The sequence below is a fragment of the Macadamia integrifolia genome, chromosome 3, assembly GCF_013358625.1.
Source record: "Macadamia integrifolia cultivar HAES 741 chromosome 3, SCU_Mint_v3, whole genome shotgun sequence".
Lineage (NCBI taxonomy): Eukaryota > Viridiplantae > Streptophyta > Magnoliopsida > Proteales > Proteaceae > Macadamia > Macadamia integrifolia.
This window is the reverse complement of record NC_056559.1, coordinates 36,020,580-36,043,512: the sequence shown is the minus strand read 5'-3', so window position 1 is coordinate 36,043,512 and position 22,933 is coordinate 36,020,580. Positions and strand designations below refer to the sequence as shown.

Genomic DNA, 22,933 nt, shown 5'->3' with positions numbered 1-22,933 from the left:
GGGGGGGGGGGGGGGGGTGGCCAGGTGGGAGATATATATGTAGATATTTTTGTTTTATTTTGTAATTGGTAAAGGGATAGCCGGATAGGCACACTGCCCGCTCCAAGAAAGCTAGTGGGCAGCAGACACATGGGAAGGGGGGAAAAGGGAGGGCAGGGGATCTTTTCACTGGGGGGGGGGGGGGGGGAGAGACAGACACCCAGGGTGCCCAGCCTTTACCCTTTATAATTTTTGCAGTATACCTTAGTGTAATATTACGTAGGGAGAAGGATTTTAGAAGGCTACTCTGCCTTGCAAATGACAGTGACATGTCACTTTGTGGCAATTAGCAAAGCCAACAGTCAAAGATCATGTGAATTAATTACACAGAAAAAGATCCAACTATGCGAATCAGTTGTCTGTAAAAGAAAGATGCAAGGGAAAGAACAGGGTAATGAAACAGATGAAAAAAGGACAAGGAAACCTATACTTTTATTTGAAGCTTTCCAGACAAGGTCGGCACATCAACCATACCACCAATAATAGCCTGTAAAAAAAAAAAAAGCATTGACCATTTAACATGGTAAATTCAAGAAATTTTCAACCATAAAGAAAAAATCCAAATCAAGTCCATGTCCATGCACATAAAGCTGAGGAAAGAAAAGGACAAATGAAATAGCTATAATAACAACAATTAATCTGTGAACTCTAAATCAGAGTGCCCATAACAGGTAGCTAGCAAATGAAATCATGCAAATACAGGAAATGAATCGTATAAGAATGTGGGAACAAACAACCTCCTCAGTTTTCTACTAAGCTCACAGTGGATTGGAGAAAGATCACAACACGAAGCATAATCACTTGCTGGGACCTTCTCTGAGCACATAGTTGTTACTAATTTATTTTAGACTGGGTAGGAAGAGGCACTTTAATAAACCAGAGAAACCTTGTACCTGTAAACAGGCTAGGGATCTTTCTCTCATTTATTGAATCAAATTTAGTGGTTGAAACAAACAACAACATCCAAAACCTTATCCCAACTTAATGGGTCCGCTACATGGAGATTCCAAGTAAGGAAGAGCGCAAGGATCCATGCAAAAAGATTGGTGGGTTATGAATAATGTTGTCAACCTGATGCACCACTACAAATCAGCCACAGGCTTATAAGGACAGACCATAATAAGGTACCGGCTATCTACATGACGTACCTTATAGATCGGTCAAGCCAAATTTAGTGGTTGAACTAGATGCATATAATGCTATTCACTTAATTGCCAAGAGCAAAAATCATTGAAATTTCAAAAGAAGCTGAAAGGAAGTATGACAAAAAACAATTAACAGAATCCAAACAAGGATTATAAAGGAATGATTTCTACACCATCACTCCTTCGCCCTTGCTTAAGTTTTGGCTAGATTTTTGCAGTTACCTTGCCCAGTCTAAGTGTATACGATGGGAAAGATGTTAATATATAATACAAGCTCCTGATTCTCTTGTACCACTGTAAATTTTCAGTCTCCTTTATTGAAAAGCATTCATTTAGGGTTATCCATAGATATACTTTAACCCCATCCCCCCCAACCCCCCCCCAAAAAAAAAAAAAACAGACGAACGAACAAACAAACAGACAAACGAGGTGGAGAATCACTAATCCTGTTTATTGTATTGAATTTTTTTCTTTTTTTTTTTGGGGTGGGGGGGTGGAGAGAGATTAAACTGTTCTATGTAGTAGTCTGATTGAAAGTTGACTAAGCCATTGACATGTTAGAGAGAAGTGTTCCAGGGCTACATTATTTGTGAAACTATTAGACGCTGCTGATCTTCCTTCTCCGGTCTGACTTTGTTTCATATCATTTCTGGTTCAAGAAATCATTAGGCTGTATTTCTCTACTCTCTCTTTTTGGTGAAGAATATTTCTTATGTTCCTGTTCCTAACCCCAAATCGCTTCTTTCTTTGGCTTGCAAAAAAAAAAACCGTACCCGGTGCACGACGCTCCTGCCACTGTGGGCTCTAGGCCCTGAGGTCATAATGTAGTCTTAACCCCTGCCTTGCAGAGAAGCTCTTTCTTTGGCTTGCAAACCATATCCCAATAAATTAAATGACCCCCCCCCCTTTTTCTTTCAACCACATTTCTGTAGGAAGTTCCTTCTCCTCTTATCCCCGTAGGCACAAGACTCACAACTAATATCTTACAGGACTGATAAATGGTAAACTGGAAATTTGGCAAAGGTAAGGTACTTTAAGGTGAACCTTCCACCTAATCTACTACTTCTTCGATAAGCCAATCTCTCAGTGACAAGATCCCAAAAATCTACCACTTGAAGATAAACCACAATGGAAGACCCAAACACTAGTCAATTTTCCAACTCATGTCCTTGGATAGCTTACTATGGCCATATCTCCCCGATTGCAGATTAATCCATAATCCTAGACCTATCTAGGTTACTTGAGGGCAGTGATCATCCACAAACAATCAGGATGCCCACAACATTAGACATGAGATCAAAGTTAATAACATCTATTTGAGGGAGGAAACATGAAATTTTTATCACTAACCATATAACTACCAATGTTCAAAATTTTTGAAATTATTCGGTGACAACAAATGTTGAAACAAAACCGAGTGCGATACTTGGGTCTCACCAAGTTTCGGTCAAACTTACGCAGTTCCGGAAAAATTTCGACCATGTTTTGGATTTCGGTATCATTTCGGCTGAAACAATACAAACCCTTTGTATAAATTTTAAAATGCTTGGTTTTGATCAAAATGGGTCAAAATTAGTTTAGACATTTTTTACTCCAAAGAGTGAAACTTAGTAGAAAACCTCAATTTTTGTGGTTTTTGGCCAAATCACTCCCATATCTTTGTGGAATAAGGTGTTGGGCAATACTGGAACACATATACAAGGACAATTTTATGTACTTGTGAAACTTTTTTGCAAGTTTCAAAGTTGAAGGTATAATCATTTTTCTCAAAAATGAAGTATTGCAAAAAATAGGATAAATACTTGGTGGTTGGCCTTCAATTTTTATATATTACATAACATAGGCTGATTTATGACTTCAAGGTAAATTTCGGTTTTTAAACTATTATTTAAATTTTATGGAACAAATTTGTTTTCTTGCAACAAATTTTAGAAAAAAGTAAGGTTATTACCAAGGATTTAAGTATTGGTATCAAGTATTGTATTAGAGGGGTGATTTTAAGAGACAATATCAGAGAAATGCAAGATATGCTAAAGATACTCATGGAAATAGTCAAGAAATTCTTGGATGTGCTTATTATACATATAAAATATTGTTTAAAAGCATAAAACGCCTTATATACAACAACAATCTCAGCCTTAATCCCAACTTAATGGGGTCGGCTAAAACACCTTGCAATATGTGTGTGTGTATATATATATATATATATAATGCGAGAATTCGAGTCATTTTTACCTAATCTAGTGATGCATAACCAAAAAAAGGGGGGGGGGGATATTTGAGCACCAAAAAAAGGAGATCTACAACTTTACCACATTTCTCCCAAATAACAACAATCTCAGCCTTAATCCCAACTTAATGGGGTCAGAAAAAATGCCTTGCAATATGTGCCGACCCCGGCGATGCATAACCAAAAAAAAGGGGGGGGGGAATTTGAGCACCAAAAAAAGGATATCTATAACTTTACCACATTTCTCCCAAATTTGTTTTGATCTATGATTTGAGCACAATAAATACCGACTTGTTGAAATGGTGAATATTAGGGTAGTTTTTATGTTAGATGATTTCCTCCACAACTCGTATCGAAAAGAAAAACAAGTTTCTAAGGCTTTCGGTTGCTCTCAGTTTCGTATCTCACTCACGGTTTCTATTTTGCAGGTTTATAAAGGAGACGTATTAAGTGTAACTTACCCACGAATTTTGTTCTCGGGTATTGGATTGGTATCGATTTCTTCCGATACCAATACGATACCAATCCAGATTGGTCAGTTTACTTTTACCCCTACTTTTCATATAAAAATAATAGGCTTTCATTACAATTTTACCCCTGTTCCAAGACCGATACCCAATCCAAGATCAGCCATGTATTGGTACCCGATCCGGCAGATCTGATACCGATACTTAGAACTCTGATCTTTCCTCTATTGGACTGTATTGGTCCCGAATCAGACTGTATCAACCCATACCGGTCGATATACATGTTTTCTGAAAAAATAAGCACCGTATCAATACCCACCAATATTGATACGTATCAGCTGATAGCCTGATACAATATGGTACTTTACCTATACTTAAAACCTTAGTTAATACTTAATGGTTGGAGCTCAATTTTATATATGGTAGCCATCGTTGGCCGATCTATAGACTCAGGGAGTCGATTTTTTACTGTCCAAAAATAAATTTATTTCAATGTTTGGATTTTAAAATGACAGAATATCCTTTTTTTTTTTTTTTTGTTAAAATAAATTTACAATAGCATATAACATACACTTCCAATCTAGAATCAGAAGCCAAACTACCATTTTGAGTGTGTTTTTTTACAATCCAAGGGTTCCACTAGGTTTGGAGGGCCTAAAATAAGGCTCGTAAAAGTTTTGGGACCTAATTTGGCCATTTGGGCCTCAAAGCCAGGTTTCGACCAAAACTTTGAACATTGGTGACCAGCTATACGGCTAAAAAGCACATTAGGTGGTACAAGAATTATCAAAAGATAGAATATTGGCAAAAAATAGGATTTTAGCTACTAGTAATAGTAATGACTAAAAATTGAAAGATGAAAACGAGGGTTGATCAATTTCAGAGGGCGTAATGAAAAATGTAGACAAAATAATACTTCTCAAACCATAATTAGGAAAACTTTCCAGTTGACAACAAAAGGAATCAGTTCTCACCTGTGTAAAGCTAATATGAGTATCCACATAAATATCAGCACCATCTCGAAGGAAAAGATTATCTTTATCAACCTGTAAGGCAAGATGCATTACAGCTACATAAAAGACAGAGCATCACAGCCTTAAAGTAAAACACTCGAAGCATTTGAAAAGAGATAGAATAACAGATGCAAAATCAATCTCTACTACTAGTTCAAATCTTCATAAAATGAACAAGAAAGAGAAAACTGATATGCTGCTGAAATGCAACTTACCAGACTACCTCTCTTCCAAAGGAGAGTTTCTACACAAAGCACATGATGGAGGGCCGGTAGGGGTAGGGAAGAATTCCCTGAGATGGGTCTCAGAGTTGTAGGGGAGAAGGAGAAGTCGCACTAAGAAGGGGGGAGAAAGGGAATCACTCACACACGCCCGTAGGCTTCACAAATCCTCAATTCATATTTTCTTCAATCTCTAGCTAATACTTAGGTTACATACCTTTATATATTAAACTCAAATCAAAACTTGCCTAATAAAACTCTAACACTGAAATAGCAACTTCTAATTTGCTTCCTAAATTCTAACTAATGAAATTAGAAACAAAATAAAATTTAAATTGGTAACTCCCTAATTGACTAAGAACTACCCAAAAATAAAAGATTACCTATCTTCCCAAATTAAATAAGTCAATACTTCCTAAATAAAGTAACTCCTAAGATATCCTACTGATTTCAAAAATCTAATCGGACCCGACTTGTCTCGGTCAAGATTGCCCGACGGGTCAACCAAGTTCAGCCTCGATTCTGCATCAACTCCCCCGATGTTAAGAAAAACTCGTTCACGAGTTGTATGCTAAGAAAAACTCGTCCACGAGTTTTAAAGAATGATAACAATAAGAACTCACGCACAGGGGTGAATTGCTCGTCGTCCGCATCACGAACGAAATCCATGAGGTGAAGATTTGGAGGTGCAGTCAAGTTTGGAAAATCATGGGGAAGAACAAATTCATGATAGTGAACCACTGGCATTGCATTGATGCCCGTCATTACCTGATCCATGATTTTCTCACTTTCCGTTGTCATCTCCGTACCTGATTCATGATACCAATTGATGGAGGGCCGGTAGGGGTAGGGAAGAATTCCCTGAGATGGGTCTCAGAGTCGCACTAAGAAGGGGGGGAGAAAGGGAATTACTCACACACGCCCGCAGGCTTTGACAAATCTTCAATTCATATTTTCTTCAATCTCTATCTCATACTTAGGTTATATGCCTTTATATAATAAACTCAGATTAAAACTTGCCTATTAAAAATCTAAGACTGAAATAGCAACTTCTAATTTGCTTCCTAAATTCTAACTAATGAAATTAGAAACAAAATAAAATTTAAATTGGTAACTCCCTAATTGACTAAGAACTACCCAAAAATAAAAGATTACATATCTTCCCAAATTAAATAACTCAATACTTCCTAAATAAAGTAACTCCTAAAATATCATACTGATTTCAAAAATCTAATCGGACCCAACTCGTCTCGGTCGAGATTGCCTGACGGATCAACCCAGTTCAGCCTCGATTCTGCATCAACACATCTTACTTGTTTACCTCATTCATATTAAACAATAAACATTTCATCTCTACCCCTCATCACTAATGAAAGACATTTTAGTTAAAGTCTATAATGAGTAGAAGTCCGTATATAGTGAGTACATATATCAAAATTTAAATATGAATGCACGTGCTGTCTCAAATCAGATGAGATATAGAAAACTAAACAGACAAAAACAAAATGAAAATGTGCTTAGTGACAGATTCAGGACAATGTAGAAATCCTGCAAGTTTATGAGCAAAATTAGACTTAGACACTAAAAAAGATAGGCCTAAGCCAATTCCTCAACTAATAAGGTGTCCTAAAATATTAGGAAACTGAAATAAAGAAGGAAACTAACTCAAAACATAGTCAAACTTTAAGTCCGAACATGCCTATGACTTAAGTTTGATGTGGAATTAAATAAAGATAAATTTTAGTTGGAATGGGAGATCCCATAACCAAACTTAGATAGCCTATGCTGATGTGGATTCCACTAACTAATAGCTACAGAAATAGACTACCTAATAAGGGAAATCCCATATGCAAACTTACTACCAATGGTTTAGGCCCATTAAAGTGGACTATGGACCAAAGGCCCAACATGCATACAACCCAAACCGAGGCTTATTCCTAATAAAACAAGCTAATTTCAGTGATGAATCTGCATCAGATCCCCTTAGCCTATTGTATTTTAAAAACTTGAAATCACCCAACAATGAAAACCAAAATAAAAACAGTGACTCAAGAGTCAAGACTAGTTCCCCACTTCCAACCACCTAGTTTCCCAAGATCTAATTCTGGTCCCTTTCCAGCATGAAATTTCATAGGTAGTTCATCAATTGCTTAATATTGGTCAACTATCCCAACTTAATTAGGACGCTTGAACTTCTTGTTACCCCCCATAGCAAAATTGGATAGATAACATGTTGTTGTTTATCCGACAAGGTGACTGACCCCAAAAAAAAACGTGTCGAAACAGCCTCTCGACATTCTTGGGGTAAGGCTATGTAGTTCTTGCCCCCCGGGCCTCGCAGATGCGGAAGCCTTGTGCACTGGGTACACCCTTTTTTCAGAAGAATAAATTCAAAGTAAAGATTCTACTGTAGATTATAAGAAAAACAAGGTAAAAATAAAATCCTACACATGAATACACTTCTAATCAAATTAAGAGTAGAAGTTGCACCTTTAATTTTATATAAAGAGTTCCAGGTTGAACTCCCCGTCCTCCACTATTCCCAGCCTTTGGCACACGAATTGTATCACCAGAGTCCACACCTACACCATATAAGAAAAACGAAAAGAAATTAAGAATATCGAAATTTTCGCTCAAACTTACCTATCATAAGCATATATTTGGTTCCTACTTAAAATTTAGTAGTAAATAAATATATTCCAATCTTCTTACCAATATATACACAATATACTCCAATCTTTGCACTTTGACAAGTATGATTAAACTATAGATAAATCACAAAAAGAGGTCCCTAGATTCAACATAAGATGTACACTGCATAATTTGTGCCCAAAATAGCCTTCTTATTTCTTAAGCTGAAATTTTTTATACATTTTTTTTCATACAAAGAAGAGTTACATTGAGGACCTTAAACTAAACTGCAATAATAAACAGCATTAGCAATTTAACATCATGTATTTTAGGGTGGAAATTGGGAGGCTTCGGGCTGGTTGAGCTAAGCAGGCATAGGCAACACACTCGCCACAAACCTGAGGCCTACCCAACACCAGCTCATTAAGCTTTTCTAGACCTACTAGTCCAAAGGGCATCTCGAGATAGGCACCAAGTTTAGCCACATGGAAGGGTGATGTGGCAATTTTGATAATGTGGATATATCTAGGACATGGTCTAGATCAGCCACATGTCCAATTTCAAACTCAGATTCAATCATATACCCTCCTATATAGTTGCCTATACCCTTGCATTTTCGGCCCTCAATTTCTTTTGTAAGAAAATTCATTTCTTCGCGGGGTTTTCAAAGCTTTATTTTTCCACTAACCCAAACTCCATTTCTGCTGAAATTTGATACGTGACCAGGGGAACTTGGATTTAACCGTTGACAAAGTTTCTGTTTAATCCAAACTGCCAAGTGGCAGATATATTTGCTTGAAATAGAAAAACTTCTCGTAGAAAATTAAGTAAAAATTATATATTCTTAAGTTTGACCTGTATTAAACCATTTTAATTATAATAGAAGTGCTGGTGGTGGCTAAAATTGGAGAAACAAAACCGAGCAGGAGTTCTGGTTTGGGAAGTACCAGAGAATGGTAGAGGGGACGAATAATGGACTTCAGCATGGTACTTATCAGGATTAGAGGAAAAGACATGAAGTGAAACAGGGACAGATTTGAGAGAGAGATGGGAAGGAGAAGAGAACCGAAAATAGATATCAAAACAGAGTAGTCGCAGGCAACAAAAAAGGTTATCAAACTGACCTATTTATTGCAGAAATAAATCAGAACAGAAGATAAAAGCAACAGCAAACCGATTAATCAACCAGACCATGACCATTGGAGTTAGTAATTTTTCTTCTTCTGCTTCTTTATCCTTATCTTTTCTAATTCAGCCAATAAGGCTGCTCTTTTTCATTTATCTTTTCATTTTCTTCCTATCCGAACCCAATTATGTGTCAGGCAAGCACAACCTATAAGCGAGTTCCAGCGTCAAAGCATGCTAATGCAACAAGAAAACCAAAACTCTGACATAGCATGCTAATGCGTCTTAGTAATAGGTTTCTAAGTTGATCTATCAGCACCCTTGCATCTTTGATCTACGATTCCCTACTCCTTGAATGCCTCTATCACGGCCAACAAGACGCAAGTTTCTGCTGGTATCGTCAAACTCTGGACCAACTCCTATCTATTTCTCTATGCCATTGAAGAGCTGGCATTTCATCTATTTCTTTGAATTCTTTCTATTCCATATCAATCAAATCTTCTAGACAAAGCGGGATAGCTCAATCTAGTCTCTATGAAGGGTATCCCCTATCGAATCATGGTTGTCTAGAATTGCTTCTCTAGTTTCTTAGATGCTAACCTCCAAGGAAGGGGAGAGGGAGGGAGATCTTATCGGCTGGCAAACCGGAGATGGACGATCACGGTCCCAACCTTATCAGCACTGGAGGTTTACTAATCAAGGAACCCCTGAAACCTACTTTCTTTTCTAACAAAGTCAACACATGCGGAGAATGAATTCTGTAGGATCGATGGTGTTTTTCTTCTTGATAGCAGCGACCAAAACCCTAAGAGAGCTCCTGCTTTGATACCATATCATGGTTTCGAACGTGATTCTTTGAAGTTAAGTTAGCAAAATAGCGTTGTAACGAGCGATTCAAAGATTAGATTGGTCCACTGAACACCAACAAAATCGAAAGCTTAATCGACCGACACACAGAAAGTCAAAACAAGTTCTGCAAGAGGTTCTTCCTTTCATAGCTTATAGGTCGGAGGAAACCCAACATTTACATATGAGATTTCTTTTAGTTGATTGCTCCAACTGGACAAGCCATACTTCACACCAAGCCAATAAAAAAGAAGCAAAATTACCACAAAACACCTACTGAAATTGCCTCCTCAGCAACTCTACAATTCTAATTCATTCATCTCAAGCCTATTGCATTACATAGCATATCAGACTATTTATTCATAGACTAATTACTTCCTATCTATTTCTAAACACAAGTCGTAAAACTTGAAACCAAGGAATCTGAAAATAGAAACTTTCTAGAGCTTCCAGAGTTTCTAGAACAAGATTCTCAGCTTGCTTAAAAATAGAAACTCATGGAAACTACTAAGACTGAAAATAGAAACTAGAACAGAATCCCGTACAGAACTGACTACACCATCACAGGGGCTTATAGATCTAGCACATTACAACAGAAAGCCCATACAATCCATTAGAGTTCAAGATTTGGAACTGATCAAGCCAATCGAACAGATTTGGAGCCTTGGCATGCATCAGATGTCTGGTCCGGGACCCATGTTCAAGCACAAGCCTATTCAGTAGCAGGGAAAACCCAACAAAAGCCAATACTATTTACTAGTCAAGCACAGATAGAGTGGGTTATGGTGGGTCAGTGATGCAGGAGCAGTTTTTAGGACCGGCTGAACCTGTTTGAGAGTTCTGACCGAGAACGGGGCCTGAATTGGGATTTGGGTCTAGCAAGGTATTAGTAGTTCATTTATTTACTTATTTGGATTTCTCTTGTAATCTTTTAGTTGGGCTAGAGTTCCATTCCATTTTTAGTTTTAGAGTTCGATTCTATTATAGATTTATACTGAGTTAGATAATCAGAAGATAGGGTTAGATTTTACTTCTAATTCAGCATGAGACCACAATTAGAAAACTTTCAATTTTGTTTTATTAATATATTTGTAACCCAATTCATTGTGCAGATTTGAGAATAAAATATGAGTTTGTTTTCAGTGAAGCTTGCGTGGCCAATGCTTGTGTGATATCTCCTCTCTCTCCTCCCCTCTCCTCCCTCTCCCCCTTAACGTAAGACTAGAATCACAAAGGACCTAATCCTAGCCAGGATCTGAAAAATCTGGCTGAATAGGAAGAAATATGAGATCTCACAAACTGTAGCTTAGATGGAGCTGAAAGAGTAGATGAAGGTCCTAGATGGATCAACAAGCCCTCAAAAGATGAGCCAATTCCTATTGTTGAACTAAGAGATATGTTGTCGACATGAATTAGGAATTTTTTTACCACTCTTCTGAAACTAGGATTCCTGGCTATGGATGATCCTCAGGAGTGAATATTTGGAGTGAATATCCCTCGTATGATGTATATGTATCCCTCAAAAGATGAGCCTCAACTGATGGCTGGTTGAGAAGTTATGCTCGAGGAATAGAAACTTTGTGGAGTTCTGCAGTACCAGCAGCTACAGGCGTTGAATGGCCTCCAAACTCTGGTCGAGCTCCCCTCTAGATGCACCTGAAGAACCCTCAAAAAAAGGGGCTAAAGCAGATATCCTAACTGGAAGATAGGAGGGCTTGAATAGTATCAAAACCCCAACAGGTTTGGCTCGATTCTGGCTGCAAGGCTGCCTTCTGGTCTTCAGTCTTGCTGATGTGTTTGTAAGTCTAATAATGATCTTATAGCACTCAAAAATAAAGGAAAAAACAAAACAAAACAAAACAAAAGAAGAAAAGGAATTTGATGGAGGGGTTGAGAAGGGGGGAAAAGTACAGTGAATGGGCATCTCACCCCTCACGGTAATAGTTATCTCAACCATGAGTAAACACTCAATTTTCATGAACTTCAATCTCCTTTTCATTATGATAAATGTGCTCTAAATAGCCTTACAAAACTTGGACACAAACAAATAACAAAAAAGGAAACTAATGGACTGAAATAAGACCTTATAATTTGTGTCTAACTTGCTAACCAAGCTTAATGAAATTAGAAACAACCAACTAATTACAAAAAGGAAAATAACCTAAGTTACAAAATAGAAACTTCTCTGACCAACAAAATAGGAAACTAACTTGCTCTCTAAGAAAATAGAAACCAACTAAAGTAAACTAAATAGGAAACTAAAATAGAAGATATTGACCCAAAAATGGAGTCACGTGAACAGTAATCGTGTACTGTTCACATGAACAGTGTTTCTGACTCTTGTTTTACTCTTCTTCTTCAAGGTTTGATCTACGTCACCCCTCCTTCCCTGCGAGATATTTCTCTTTCTTTCTTTCTCTTCCTCATTTTTTTCTCCATACTATTCCTTTTTATTTCAGTTCCGCAGAATTGCTTAACCCATCTTGTTTTCTGGCAACCTAACGGCCCTTCATTGTTGAGGTTTGATCTCACCTGTATCTGTTCTTTCGGCTTTAAATTTGGGGTTTTAGATCAATGCCTTGGGGCAACCTAACCTGCACAGTCCCATCGAGAACACTGCTTTCACCGAGGAGTTTCGAACTGAAACAAGTTAACGTGTCTCTCTCTCTCCCCTTCCGCTAGATGTGAATTCAGTTTCTCATAGTCTCTCATTAGTTCATCCTTTGGGTGATCTCCAGTAAAGGTTCAGAGGGTTGGAAGTCAGGACTACCCTCCTGAAATTTTGGCTCAATCGGATCCCTCATGACTAAGTTCTCAAACCTCCAACTAAGTTCTCACATCGTTGCTTTACTGTTCACCGAAGGTAGGAAATGATCGATTCTTTGTCTTTAAGACCTTAATTCTGTCTTTCCAATAATGCTAATCCCTTTCTTTTTATCCTCTCGTCCAAGTCTACCCCTAGTTAATAATACAATTCCCACCTTTATCCTTCCCAATTGAGCTACCCAATAGCCCTTTCAAATTCTGGTGTATTACAAGTTTACATTCCTCTTTAAAAACTTGTGATAAATTAGACTTGCCACTCCTTCCTTATAAGTTGAGTATTTGGCATTTGGGTGGGCCCATAGCGAACCCAACAGGGTTTTTGGGCATCAGTCAGGTTGAGAACTGTCATGTATATTTTAGCAGCATGGTACAGAACAATCAATCAACAAACAAGGATTCAGGAACCTTGTGCAAAACAAAGTTATTCCACCAGGTTAATGCCATATCTGCATAGAGATGAGTGTTGAAAAAATAACCTACTGGAATTGCAAATTTAACCTCCTTGCATGGTACAGAACAATCAATCAACAAACAAGGATTCAGGAACCTTGTGCAAAACAAAGTTATTCCACCAGGTTAATGCCATATGCGCATAGAGATGAGTGTTGAAAAAATAACCTACTGGCATTGTAACTTTAAACCTCCTTGCATGGTACAGAACAATCAATCAACAAAGCAAGGATTCAGGAACCTAGTGCAAAACAAAGTCATTCCACCAGGTTAATGCCATATCTGCATAGAGATGAGTGGTGAAAAAATAACCTGCTGGAATTGTAACTTTAACCTCCTTGACACCTTCAACCATACCTGAACCTCTGCATGTAATACAATATTCCTGCACTGAATAGATAATCATTAAAGATACATTTTTACCATCAAGAAATCAATTAGCAAGAAGTTATTTAGTCCTGAGATACCTTAATGATTCGTCCAAATCCTTTGCAAGTACTACAGGTTGATGTGAATGGAGGAATTGTAACCTGAATAAAATTTGGCAAATATTATAAGAGCAATCAACTATTCAAAGTAATAAAAATTATCACTTTTTGTGGTGATTCATGGTGGAAAAAAAATATCTGTACACAAATCAAAACTTATAGAAGGATTAACTCACTCATATTGCCCCTGAAGATATCTAAAGCACTTACCCTCCCAATGCCTCTACATGTTGGGCATACTTCTGCCTTGGCATTAATTGGATGGCCGCGTCCATCTGCATCCCAAGATACACAAAAACATGAAAAAAATCATTATTTTTGAATGCAAGAAACTACTGCTGTCATGAAAACAAATGTATAAGGCCAATATGAGCACGAGCAGGAGCAGGATCAAAGCATGAAGTAACCACATTCTGAAAATGAACTATCACATTGTGAAGGTGCTGTTGCTTTCTTCTTCTTCCCTATTTTCCAGATTTTCCCATCATTTCCCCTGTTTCCCTCCCTTTTTCTCACCCATGTCCACCCTTTCTTCCCTTCCATTTCGAGTAATTTGGATCTATGCACCCTAAAGGGCCTAAACAAGAAGAACGACTGGTCACCTGGGCCTTCTGAAAAAGCTTTGCCACCTAGACAATGCCTTGACAACATAGACGGCATCTAATAATGGCCCCCCCAAAAATATATATATATATATATATATATAAGGTATAGACTTAAAGCAAAGCATAATGGCACTATTCCCTTCGAGCAATACACCTACGAGGAATTAGCTGCTGAAATATGCAATGAAGGTCTTCACCTCTGCACATACCTAAAACTCAAAAAACAACTGTCTAAAGAGAGACAAGCTGGATTCAGAGAAATTGGAGATTTCTGTGAACAATTTGGATTTGAAAAGGTTCGTCTTCCAGGCTCCAAGAAAACCCATAGGAAACTCTCTAATTTTTCCAAGCATAAATACCAGGCCAAACACTATAAAGCTAAACCTAAGCGCTTCTTTAAGAAACGCTTTTCAAAATCTCGTCCTCAAAACACTTTTCCTACTAAACCCCCTATTTGTTATAAATGTGGAAAAGTAGGACATTATAAGAATAACTATCGAACTAAAGCTAGAATCAATGCTTTAGAAATTGATGACCCTTAGAAGCAAAATCTTGAAAAGGTCTTGCTATACAGCTCCTCTGACCCTAAGCTAGACTCCGAGTCTAACTCAGATCAAGAAATTGCTCAATTTGAATTCGATAGTGATTCTTCTGAGTCTAAATCTCAGACTCCCCATTGTAGTTGTGATCCTTACCAGGCTATGCTAAAAGAAAATGGTTTGATGGTTCTCTCATCCATAGAATCATTTCTTTTAAAGACCATTGACCAAGTCACTGATCCTACAACTAAGGCTCAACTCTTACATGAGTATATCACCTTAGTTAAGGATAATACTAGGCCTAGCTTGGTTCCTAATAAGCCTACGGTTCAAGATTACAGTTTTAAAACTATAATTAATCGGGTTAAAGCTACTTCTCACGCCCGAGAACCTACTATTCAGGAACTTCGTAAGGACCTCAATGAAGTTAAAACTAAAGTTCGAGATCTTAAACAAAGAATTTAGATTCTTGAACTTTATCAAGAAAACAGATTAATTGAGCAAGACTCTGACGAAGAAGCCTCCTTCAAGGATCTACTAACAACTCAAATATCGTAGCTAGTACCTCTGTGACTCCTGCTGCAGTTTCTTCTTATGACGCTCAAATCTTAACTATCCAACAGGTTCAAACTCATCGATGGCATGTGATGATTGACATCATAGTTAATCATGAGTTTAGCCTAAAGACTATCGCCTTAATTGATTCAGGCGTAGATATAAATTGTAATTAATTAAGGACTTGTACCTTCTAAATACTTTGAGAAAACCACTCAAAAGTTGGTTACTGCTGACGGATATAGAATGCAGGTTGAGTATAAAATCCCTTCTGCTTTTATCTGTAATAATGGACACTGCCTGAAGACTCCATTTATAATGGTAAAGGGACTCTCCCAATTTGTACTTCTTGGCACTCCATTTCTATCCCAGCTGTATCCATTATAAATTGACACAGTCGGTCTTCACTCGGTGATTCAAAATCACCTTATCACCTTTCATTTTATCAACCCTCCCAAGGTTCATACGGTGAATGAAATCCAGGCTCAAGTTTAGTCCAAAGAAAAGTTCATATACTCTTTATCATCTGAAATCCAACAAAAGAACATACAACAAAAAATTGATGACCCTACTTTTCAAGTTCGAGTTAAAAACTTCCAAACTCAACTTGAAAAAGATGTCTGTTCAGACATTCTGACGGCATTCTGGTTTAGGAAAACTCATATTGTTACTCTTCCATATGAAGACACCTTTTCCGAAAACCAGATTCCCACTAAAGCTCGGGCAACTCAAATGCCTGATAATTTAAGGGAAACTTGTCAGAAGGAAATCTCTGAACTCCTTGCTAAAGGTCTTATTAGACCAAGTAAGTCTCTCCGGAGTTGCACTGCATTTTATGTCAATAATAATACCGAAATTGAAAGAAGTGCACCCAGACTTATCATAAACTACAAACCTTTAAATAAGGTTCTTAAATGGATTCGGTATCCTATCCCTAATAAGAGGGATCTTCTCAATAGATTATACGCCTCCAGCGTATTTTCCAAGTTTGATATGAAGTCCGGATACTGGCAAATTCAGATAGCAAAGAACAATAGGTATAAGACAACTTTAATTGTCCCATTCGGCCAATATGAATGGAATGTTATGCCTTTTGGACTTAAAAATGCCCCATCTGAATTTCAAAACATTATGAATAAAATTTTTAATCAATATTCACAGTTTATAATTGTGTATATTGATAATGTCCTTATATATTCTCAGGACATTTCTCAACACTGAAAACACTTAAATCTTTTCTTTTCTGTTATTCGTCAAGCAGGACTTGTTGTTTCTACCAAGGTTTATTTCAAACTAAAGTTCGATTCTTGGAACATTACATCTCTTTTGGATCAATCATTCCCATAGAACGAGCTATTTAGTTTGCAGATAAATTTCCTGATGAAATAATAGACAAGACTCAACTCCAAAGGTTTCTTGGTAGCCTAAATTATATTGGTGAGTTATATAAAGACTTAGCAAAGGACGCCAAACCTTTGTTTAATAGGCTTAAACAACAGCCTGAACCATGGACAGATGTACATACTAACTTTGTTCGCAAAATCAAGCTTAAAGCTAAAACTCCCGTGCTTAAGCTTAGCACGACCAAATTGTTTCAAAATTGTTGAGACCGATGCATCCGAATTTGGATATGGTGGTATCTTGAAGCAAAGATGTCCTAATCTTCCAAACGAAGTTCTAGTACGTTTCACTTCTGCTGCTTGGAATCCCACTCAACAACATTACTCAACAATAAAAAAAAGGAGATTCTTGCACTTGTTTTGTGTATAACCAAATTTGAGAGTGATCTTCTTAATCAACATTTTTTTGTACGAGTCGACTGTAAAGCAGCTAAAGATGTCCTTGAGAAAGATGTCAACAATCTTACCTCGAAACAAATCTTTGCTCGATGGCAGTCACTCCTCTCTGTTTTTTATTTTAGTATTGAATTTATTAAAGGAAATACTAACTGTTTACCTGACTTTTTAACTTGAGAATTTTTACAGGGCTCCTAAACAGAAGGTTGTCATCCCTGTCTCTCCAAATAAAGATATTGCATCAACATCCTCCAGGCAACTTCAAGAACATCCTTCTCCTATCTCTTCCAAGTCTCCATCACCTGCCTCAACCTTAAAGGCTGTCAATAACTCTCCTTTCATAGCAACAAACTTTATCCCAGTCATTCCCATCGAATCCATCCATCTTCGCCACACTCCTTCCGAAATTGCCACTATTGACCTCCGTGATCACTTTCATCCATCCACTGGCGATAAAACTCGTTTTTTCTATGAAAGAATCATTGAAGAAACTCAAAACGCTCAAATTCAGCACCATTATAGATCAGCACATGTTCGAGCTTATTCCAAGCTCATTATAACCAACATCATTCGTGATCGTGAATGGGGATCTTCACCTTCGTTCAAACGCGAATTTCATGATGTCACCGGCCTTAAACTCAGGTCTTATGATTATGCTGATTATATTAAAGCATGGGATATGATCTTCTTATATCAGAACGATCATGAGACTCATTCCTGGTTCGTGAAGTTTCGACTTCAACCCACCTTATTAGGCGTGCCGAATTGGTTTCTCCAATGGTTCTTCACTTAGGGACCACCTCCAGTTGAGTTCCTTCCTACAGCTCTTCAGCAGTCCGTTACCAAGTTTAAAGACTTCAATCAACCTCTGGATTCTCGGGCTCTCTTCGTTCAATTTTTTATCTTAAACAAAGTACCCTAGATCCTTCAGTGGAAGTATCAAATGACTACTGGTGAATTTGAATAATGGAACTATGTTCCTCATTTGGAGCGACATCTATCTGTCAAATGGTGGGATAAATTTGACATTTCACCATTAACTAGTTCCCACTTTGTGCCTAAACGAGGCATTGGTGCCGATCTGCCCCTTGCACCTTCTTCTTCAACGGCAGCCCAGACGCCTTTTTATAATATGTTTCAAGGTACTTGGCGTCGTCTTCCATATTTATCTGATAAGCAAATCCAAGAGCGCATTCTCATGGCTATCGGGTTTAATCTTCAATCCGACGACCCTACACTATCCTCATCTTCTTCCTCTTCCTCCACTTCCTCCTTCGGATGATGGTAGTCAATGCGCTCAACGGCCTGAATATTGAGGCCCCTTGTCCTATCAAAAAAAAAAAAACCCGGGAGGGTTCAAGAGGTCTCATTGCACCATAACCCAGTGTCATGCTAATCAAACACGCTATTCTGATTCTTGTCAGGTGTCAAGCATCCACACCTAGTGCCACTCTAGTCAGACTGACGTCTTGGCATGCGTCACGCAGCACTATAAGCGAATTATAGTGAGTGTCACGGGTGGACACTTTAATAATTCACCTCACTAAGACTCTTCTGAAAAACAGTGGGTCCTCCCACGTGGAATGCCAGAGAATCTTTTCTTCTAGAGAATCTTTTCGTGGGCTTAATTTTAGTCACACACCTGGACTACGGACAAAATAACTTTCGGCCGAAGCTTATCAGTTTCTGACATAAACCCCACACCTTATTAGGTGTACTCTCTTTCAGAAAAGAACACCTTATCTTGAGGTTGTTCAGTTGTCATACTCGGTTGGTTGGATGCCCATTCGACACCATCTCCATCAAGGCCCATCAGCATCCCTCAACCATAATTTGTTGCACTTTGGTGTCCGCCATCTATAAAAGGAGATCTCTTCATTCTTTGAGGACACCACGAAATAGAAAAGAAATAGAGATATAGATAAGTTTGTAAGTTTTGTGAGTGTTTTGTGTTTTGTGTGTGTTTTGTTTGTGAGTTTTGTGAGTATTCTGTAAACATTCTTCGGGTTTGTAACCTTCTACAAGTGTTCGTGTTCAACTCTGTAAATTGAAGTTTCTCATGTAAGTTTGTCTTCTTTACTTTTGATTTCATGTATTATGTTTGCTATTAGAAAATTAAAAGAACTTGTTTTATTAGAAAATTTGATTAATATTTCTTTTGATTATATTGACTTTGTCTCTATCTCATCACTGTATATCCTAGCAACTACGCTAAGGAACTTCATAAATGAGAAATCACTGAATTGGCTAAATTGCAGTCTAAGAAAAGACAGCTCCTTAGCCTGATAGCTTCTCTCGCTGCCTAAATTCTGATCGACTGAGATCCTGGTTGTAAATGGTATCAGATATATATATGGCCACGAGCTAGGTCAGATGGGGCTGAAATTTTGTGGACAAAAAAACCCTAAGGTCCCCTGGCTCAATTGTCAAGCTTCAACAAACAGAGTCGACCAAGTGGCAACAAAGCTTTGAAAATTCAGTGGAAAAATGAAATGTATTAAAGAAAGAAATAGATGGTACAAATAGGTGGACCGACCTTAGATCCATAATGAACAAGCTGTCCACGAGAACTTTTACCCGAAATAGAATAATAATAATATAAATTCAATTTAAACAAAGTATTAGAGTCAACAAAGAGCTTTGAAGAGTCTTTATATAAAGGAAAAAAGGACTCTATGCTTTCGATGTTGAATAAGGGAGAGAGATTGCTACGACACCAAACTGCAGTTTCCCACCAATGAGGGGTGGGAAATCAGATCATCCAGTAGTGGGTGGATTTAAATGAGGAGAGAGAGTTTGGGGTCACAGGTGGGATATGAGAGAACATGCACAGGGATCTGAACACTGGCGTCGTGGTAATTTTTTTCTCTTGAAATATATAATCCTAAATCAATGCCTTCTTCCGCTGGTGGGAAATCAGATCATCCAGTAGTGGGTGGATTTAAATGAGGAGAGAGAGTTTGGGGTCACAGGTGGGATATGAGAGAACATGCACAGGGATCTGAACACTGGCGTCGTGGCAATTTTTTTCTCTTGAAATATATAATCCTAAATCAATGCCCTCTTCCGCCAATGGCGGAAGATAAATAAAACTTGGCCGAAGATAAATAGAACTTACCCTCATTTATTTCCAATCTTAAAATTACCCACCATTTTATCACAGCACAATTGAAATCCATCTCACGATCCATGCTTTTGCACTATTCCTCTATAACCACAGCCCTGCCACGTGTCAGCCAGATTTCGCTTGTTTGTCCCACCATTCTATCTATTGACCATGCAGAATGCGAATGTAAAATTAACTGCCCAAATCAACACTTAACACACAAGCACAAGATCACAAGAGGACTCCCCCAAAATACCTTGGCAACTAATCTCCACTCTTCTTTCCAATCTGCATCTAGAACCATTAACACGTGTGGTTATCCTCACTCTAGAAAAACACTTCTATCCTTTACAATCCTGTGTGATATGTAACATAGTTTGGAATTTTCCAGAAGCATATGATCTGATCAGACATTACCACGAACTAGCTGAACCACCCATCCTATAACTCATGCAAAAGCATGATCACTACCAATGGATGTTGTTTAATCTTTTAATTTTGGCCAGTTAAGTGTTTTTACTTGTCATGGGCTCAATTATAAGGCCCAAATTTTAGGTCCAAAAAGGGTAAATGAAGTTAGTATTTTAGTTAGGTTGTTAGTATTAGTAGTGGGGACCATTAGCTACTACTTAGGAAGTCATTTGTTAAACAAAGTTTATCCTATTTGTGGGATCTAGTTTGGAGGAGATAAGGTTAGTTTTGAGTTAGCTTGGGACTCTTTTTAAAGAGTCTATGCATGGAAGGATTTCTTTACCTATTTAAGTTGTTATTTCTTCTATTAAGTAATTGTTCGAGTCAAGTATGAAGCTTAGATTGGCTAGAATTCCATTTTATGTCTTTTGTTTGTTTTATAAATACATGTAAGAGGCTAGACCTTACCCACGATTTGAAAATATGGAATAGAGTTGTTTGTTTTCGAAAAGCGAGTTGTGTGCTCTCCTTTCTCTCCCCCATGATTTCTCTTTCCTTCCTTCTCTCTTTTCTCTTTTTATTCTCTTCTTTCCCACCACGAGCAAATCCTCAATCATCTTATTTGCATCAAATTGGTAGCAAAGCTAAACTTGACCATAAATACCATGGATCCTAGGATCTTGTTTAATGTCCACCAACAACTTCAAACCATGTAAGAGAACTTGCGAAAGGTTAAAGTGAATCTTGAAGAGACTAGATGGTAATGCAAGGAATTTAGGAAACCATATATTGGTCAAATCCGATCCTATGGAATCTTCCTTCGCCAAACTAATCTTAATCATTAAACAATGGGTGGAAGAGCAAGAAGACATGCCACCATTGATGGAAGACGAAGTGGCTCCAATTATCATTGAAGAACCACCCATGGAGGAGCATAAACGGGTTGATCTTTTGATTGAACAAGTCGAAGTTGTGCTTCCACATTGCGACTTCAAAAGATTCCTTACTGCAAATTTCGTGCATTGTGATTGTGATCTGATCAATGATTTCATGGGGCCAAGGATGGAGGTTGATCATGCATTGAAAGACCCTCCCATTATACAAAACTTGAGGGCAAGTTTTTCTAATAGAGGGAGAGTAAAGCAAGAGCATGATCACCACCATTGGATGTTGTTTGATCCTTTACTTTTTGTCAGTTTTGATAGCATATAATTATTGGCTTTTGTTTTAAATGTTATTATGTGTAAATATGCTCAATTAATAAGACCCAAATTTTAGGTCCAAAGGAGGTACACGAAATTTAGAATTTTAATTACATACTTAGTATTTGTAATGGGGTTCATTAGCTATTAGTTAGGAAGTTATCTTATAGGATAAAGTTTATCCTATTTGTGGGACTTAGTTCGGAGGAGATAAGGTTAGTTCCGACTTTGCTTAGGACTCTTTCTAAAGAGTCTACAAAAGGAAGTTCTTTATCCATTTAAATTGTTGTTTCTTTTGTTATTTAATTGTTTGAATCAAGTAGGAATGATGCAATGAGTGCGATCCAGTGGGTAGGGAGTTTTGTCCCACATCGGTCGTGTAGTATATGGCAGTTGGTCTTATAACCTTGAGAAAGGCCTCTCTACCGTGAAGCCCTGGCTTTGTTGGACACTATCAATGGTATTAGAGCGGGATGTCCGTGCACTGGCAATGTGGGGGGCCATGGCCCAAGACTAAGGGGAATTGATGCAATGAGTGCGCTCCATGGCCATGAATGGGAGGGAAGTTTAGTCCCACATCGGGAATGTGACAATACCAAGGATCGGTCAGTACCAACAAGAGAAGAGAGAGAGAGAGAGAGAGAGAATGTATTGAGAACCACGATAGGCACAACTTGTATCTATCGTGAACAGACAATCTTTAGTTATAAAATAGTCTAAATAGAACTCCTACTCGGAGTACAACTCAAGTTATAAACCAATATGGAAACTAAATATATTCTAACAAAAAAACTTAGACTCGCAACTCCATCATGATAGGGACACTCCCCCAATCGTGAGTAGCCTTTAACAGGGTAGTGTAAGCAGTTCGGCTTATGACCTAGGGAAGGGCCTCTCCACCCTAAAGCTCGGGTTTTTGGGTTGGACGCCATCAAGGACGCTTAGGTTAGTTAGACTTCTATTTTACATCTTTGTGTTATAAATACATATAAGAGGTTGGACCTCATCCATGATTTGGAATTGTAGAATAGAGTTGTTTGTTTTTTAAAAGCAAGTTGTGCGCTCTACTTATTCTCTTCTTTCCCACCACAAGCAGATCTCCATCATCTGATCTGCATCAGTAACACTATAACACCTAACCCACCCCCAAACAATTGTCAATCTAGTGGTAGAATGGAACATAAACATGACCCTAGCATTAGCAACTTGCAGTAAAAAACATAATGACTATCTTTACT

At 37.9% G+C, this 22,933-nt stretch overlaps 1 protein-coding gene across 3 annotated transcripts in view; it reads right to left on the bottom strand.

The window, feature by feature from the left end:
- The window catches only part of LOC122073884 (chaperone protein dnaJ 1, mitochondrial), a 33,072-nt gene that overhangs the window by 3,964 nt on the left and 6,175 nt on the right, over positions 1-22,933 (bottom strand). For all 3 annotated transcript variants that reach the window (XM_042638567.1, XM_042638565.1, XM_042638566.1), the window contains exons 10-15: positions 13,692-13,756; positions 13,461-13,523; positions 13,306-13,378; positions 7,606-7,697; positions 4,856-4,927; positions 470-526 (exon numbers count right to left, since the gene is read on the bottom strand). In XM_042638567.1, coding sequence (XP_042494501.1) covers positions 470-526; positions 4,856-4,927; positions 7,606-7,697; positions 13,306-13,378; positions 13,461-13,523; positions 13,692-13,756 — 422 coding nt within the window. The remainder of the gene's footprint in view (positions 1-469; positions 527-4,855; positions 4,928-7,605; positions 7,698-13,305; positions 13,379-13,460; positions 13,524-13,691; positions 13,757-22,933) is intronic.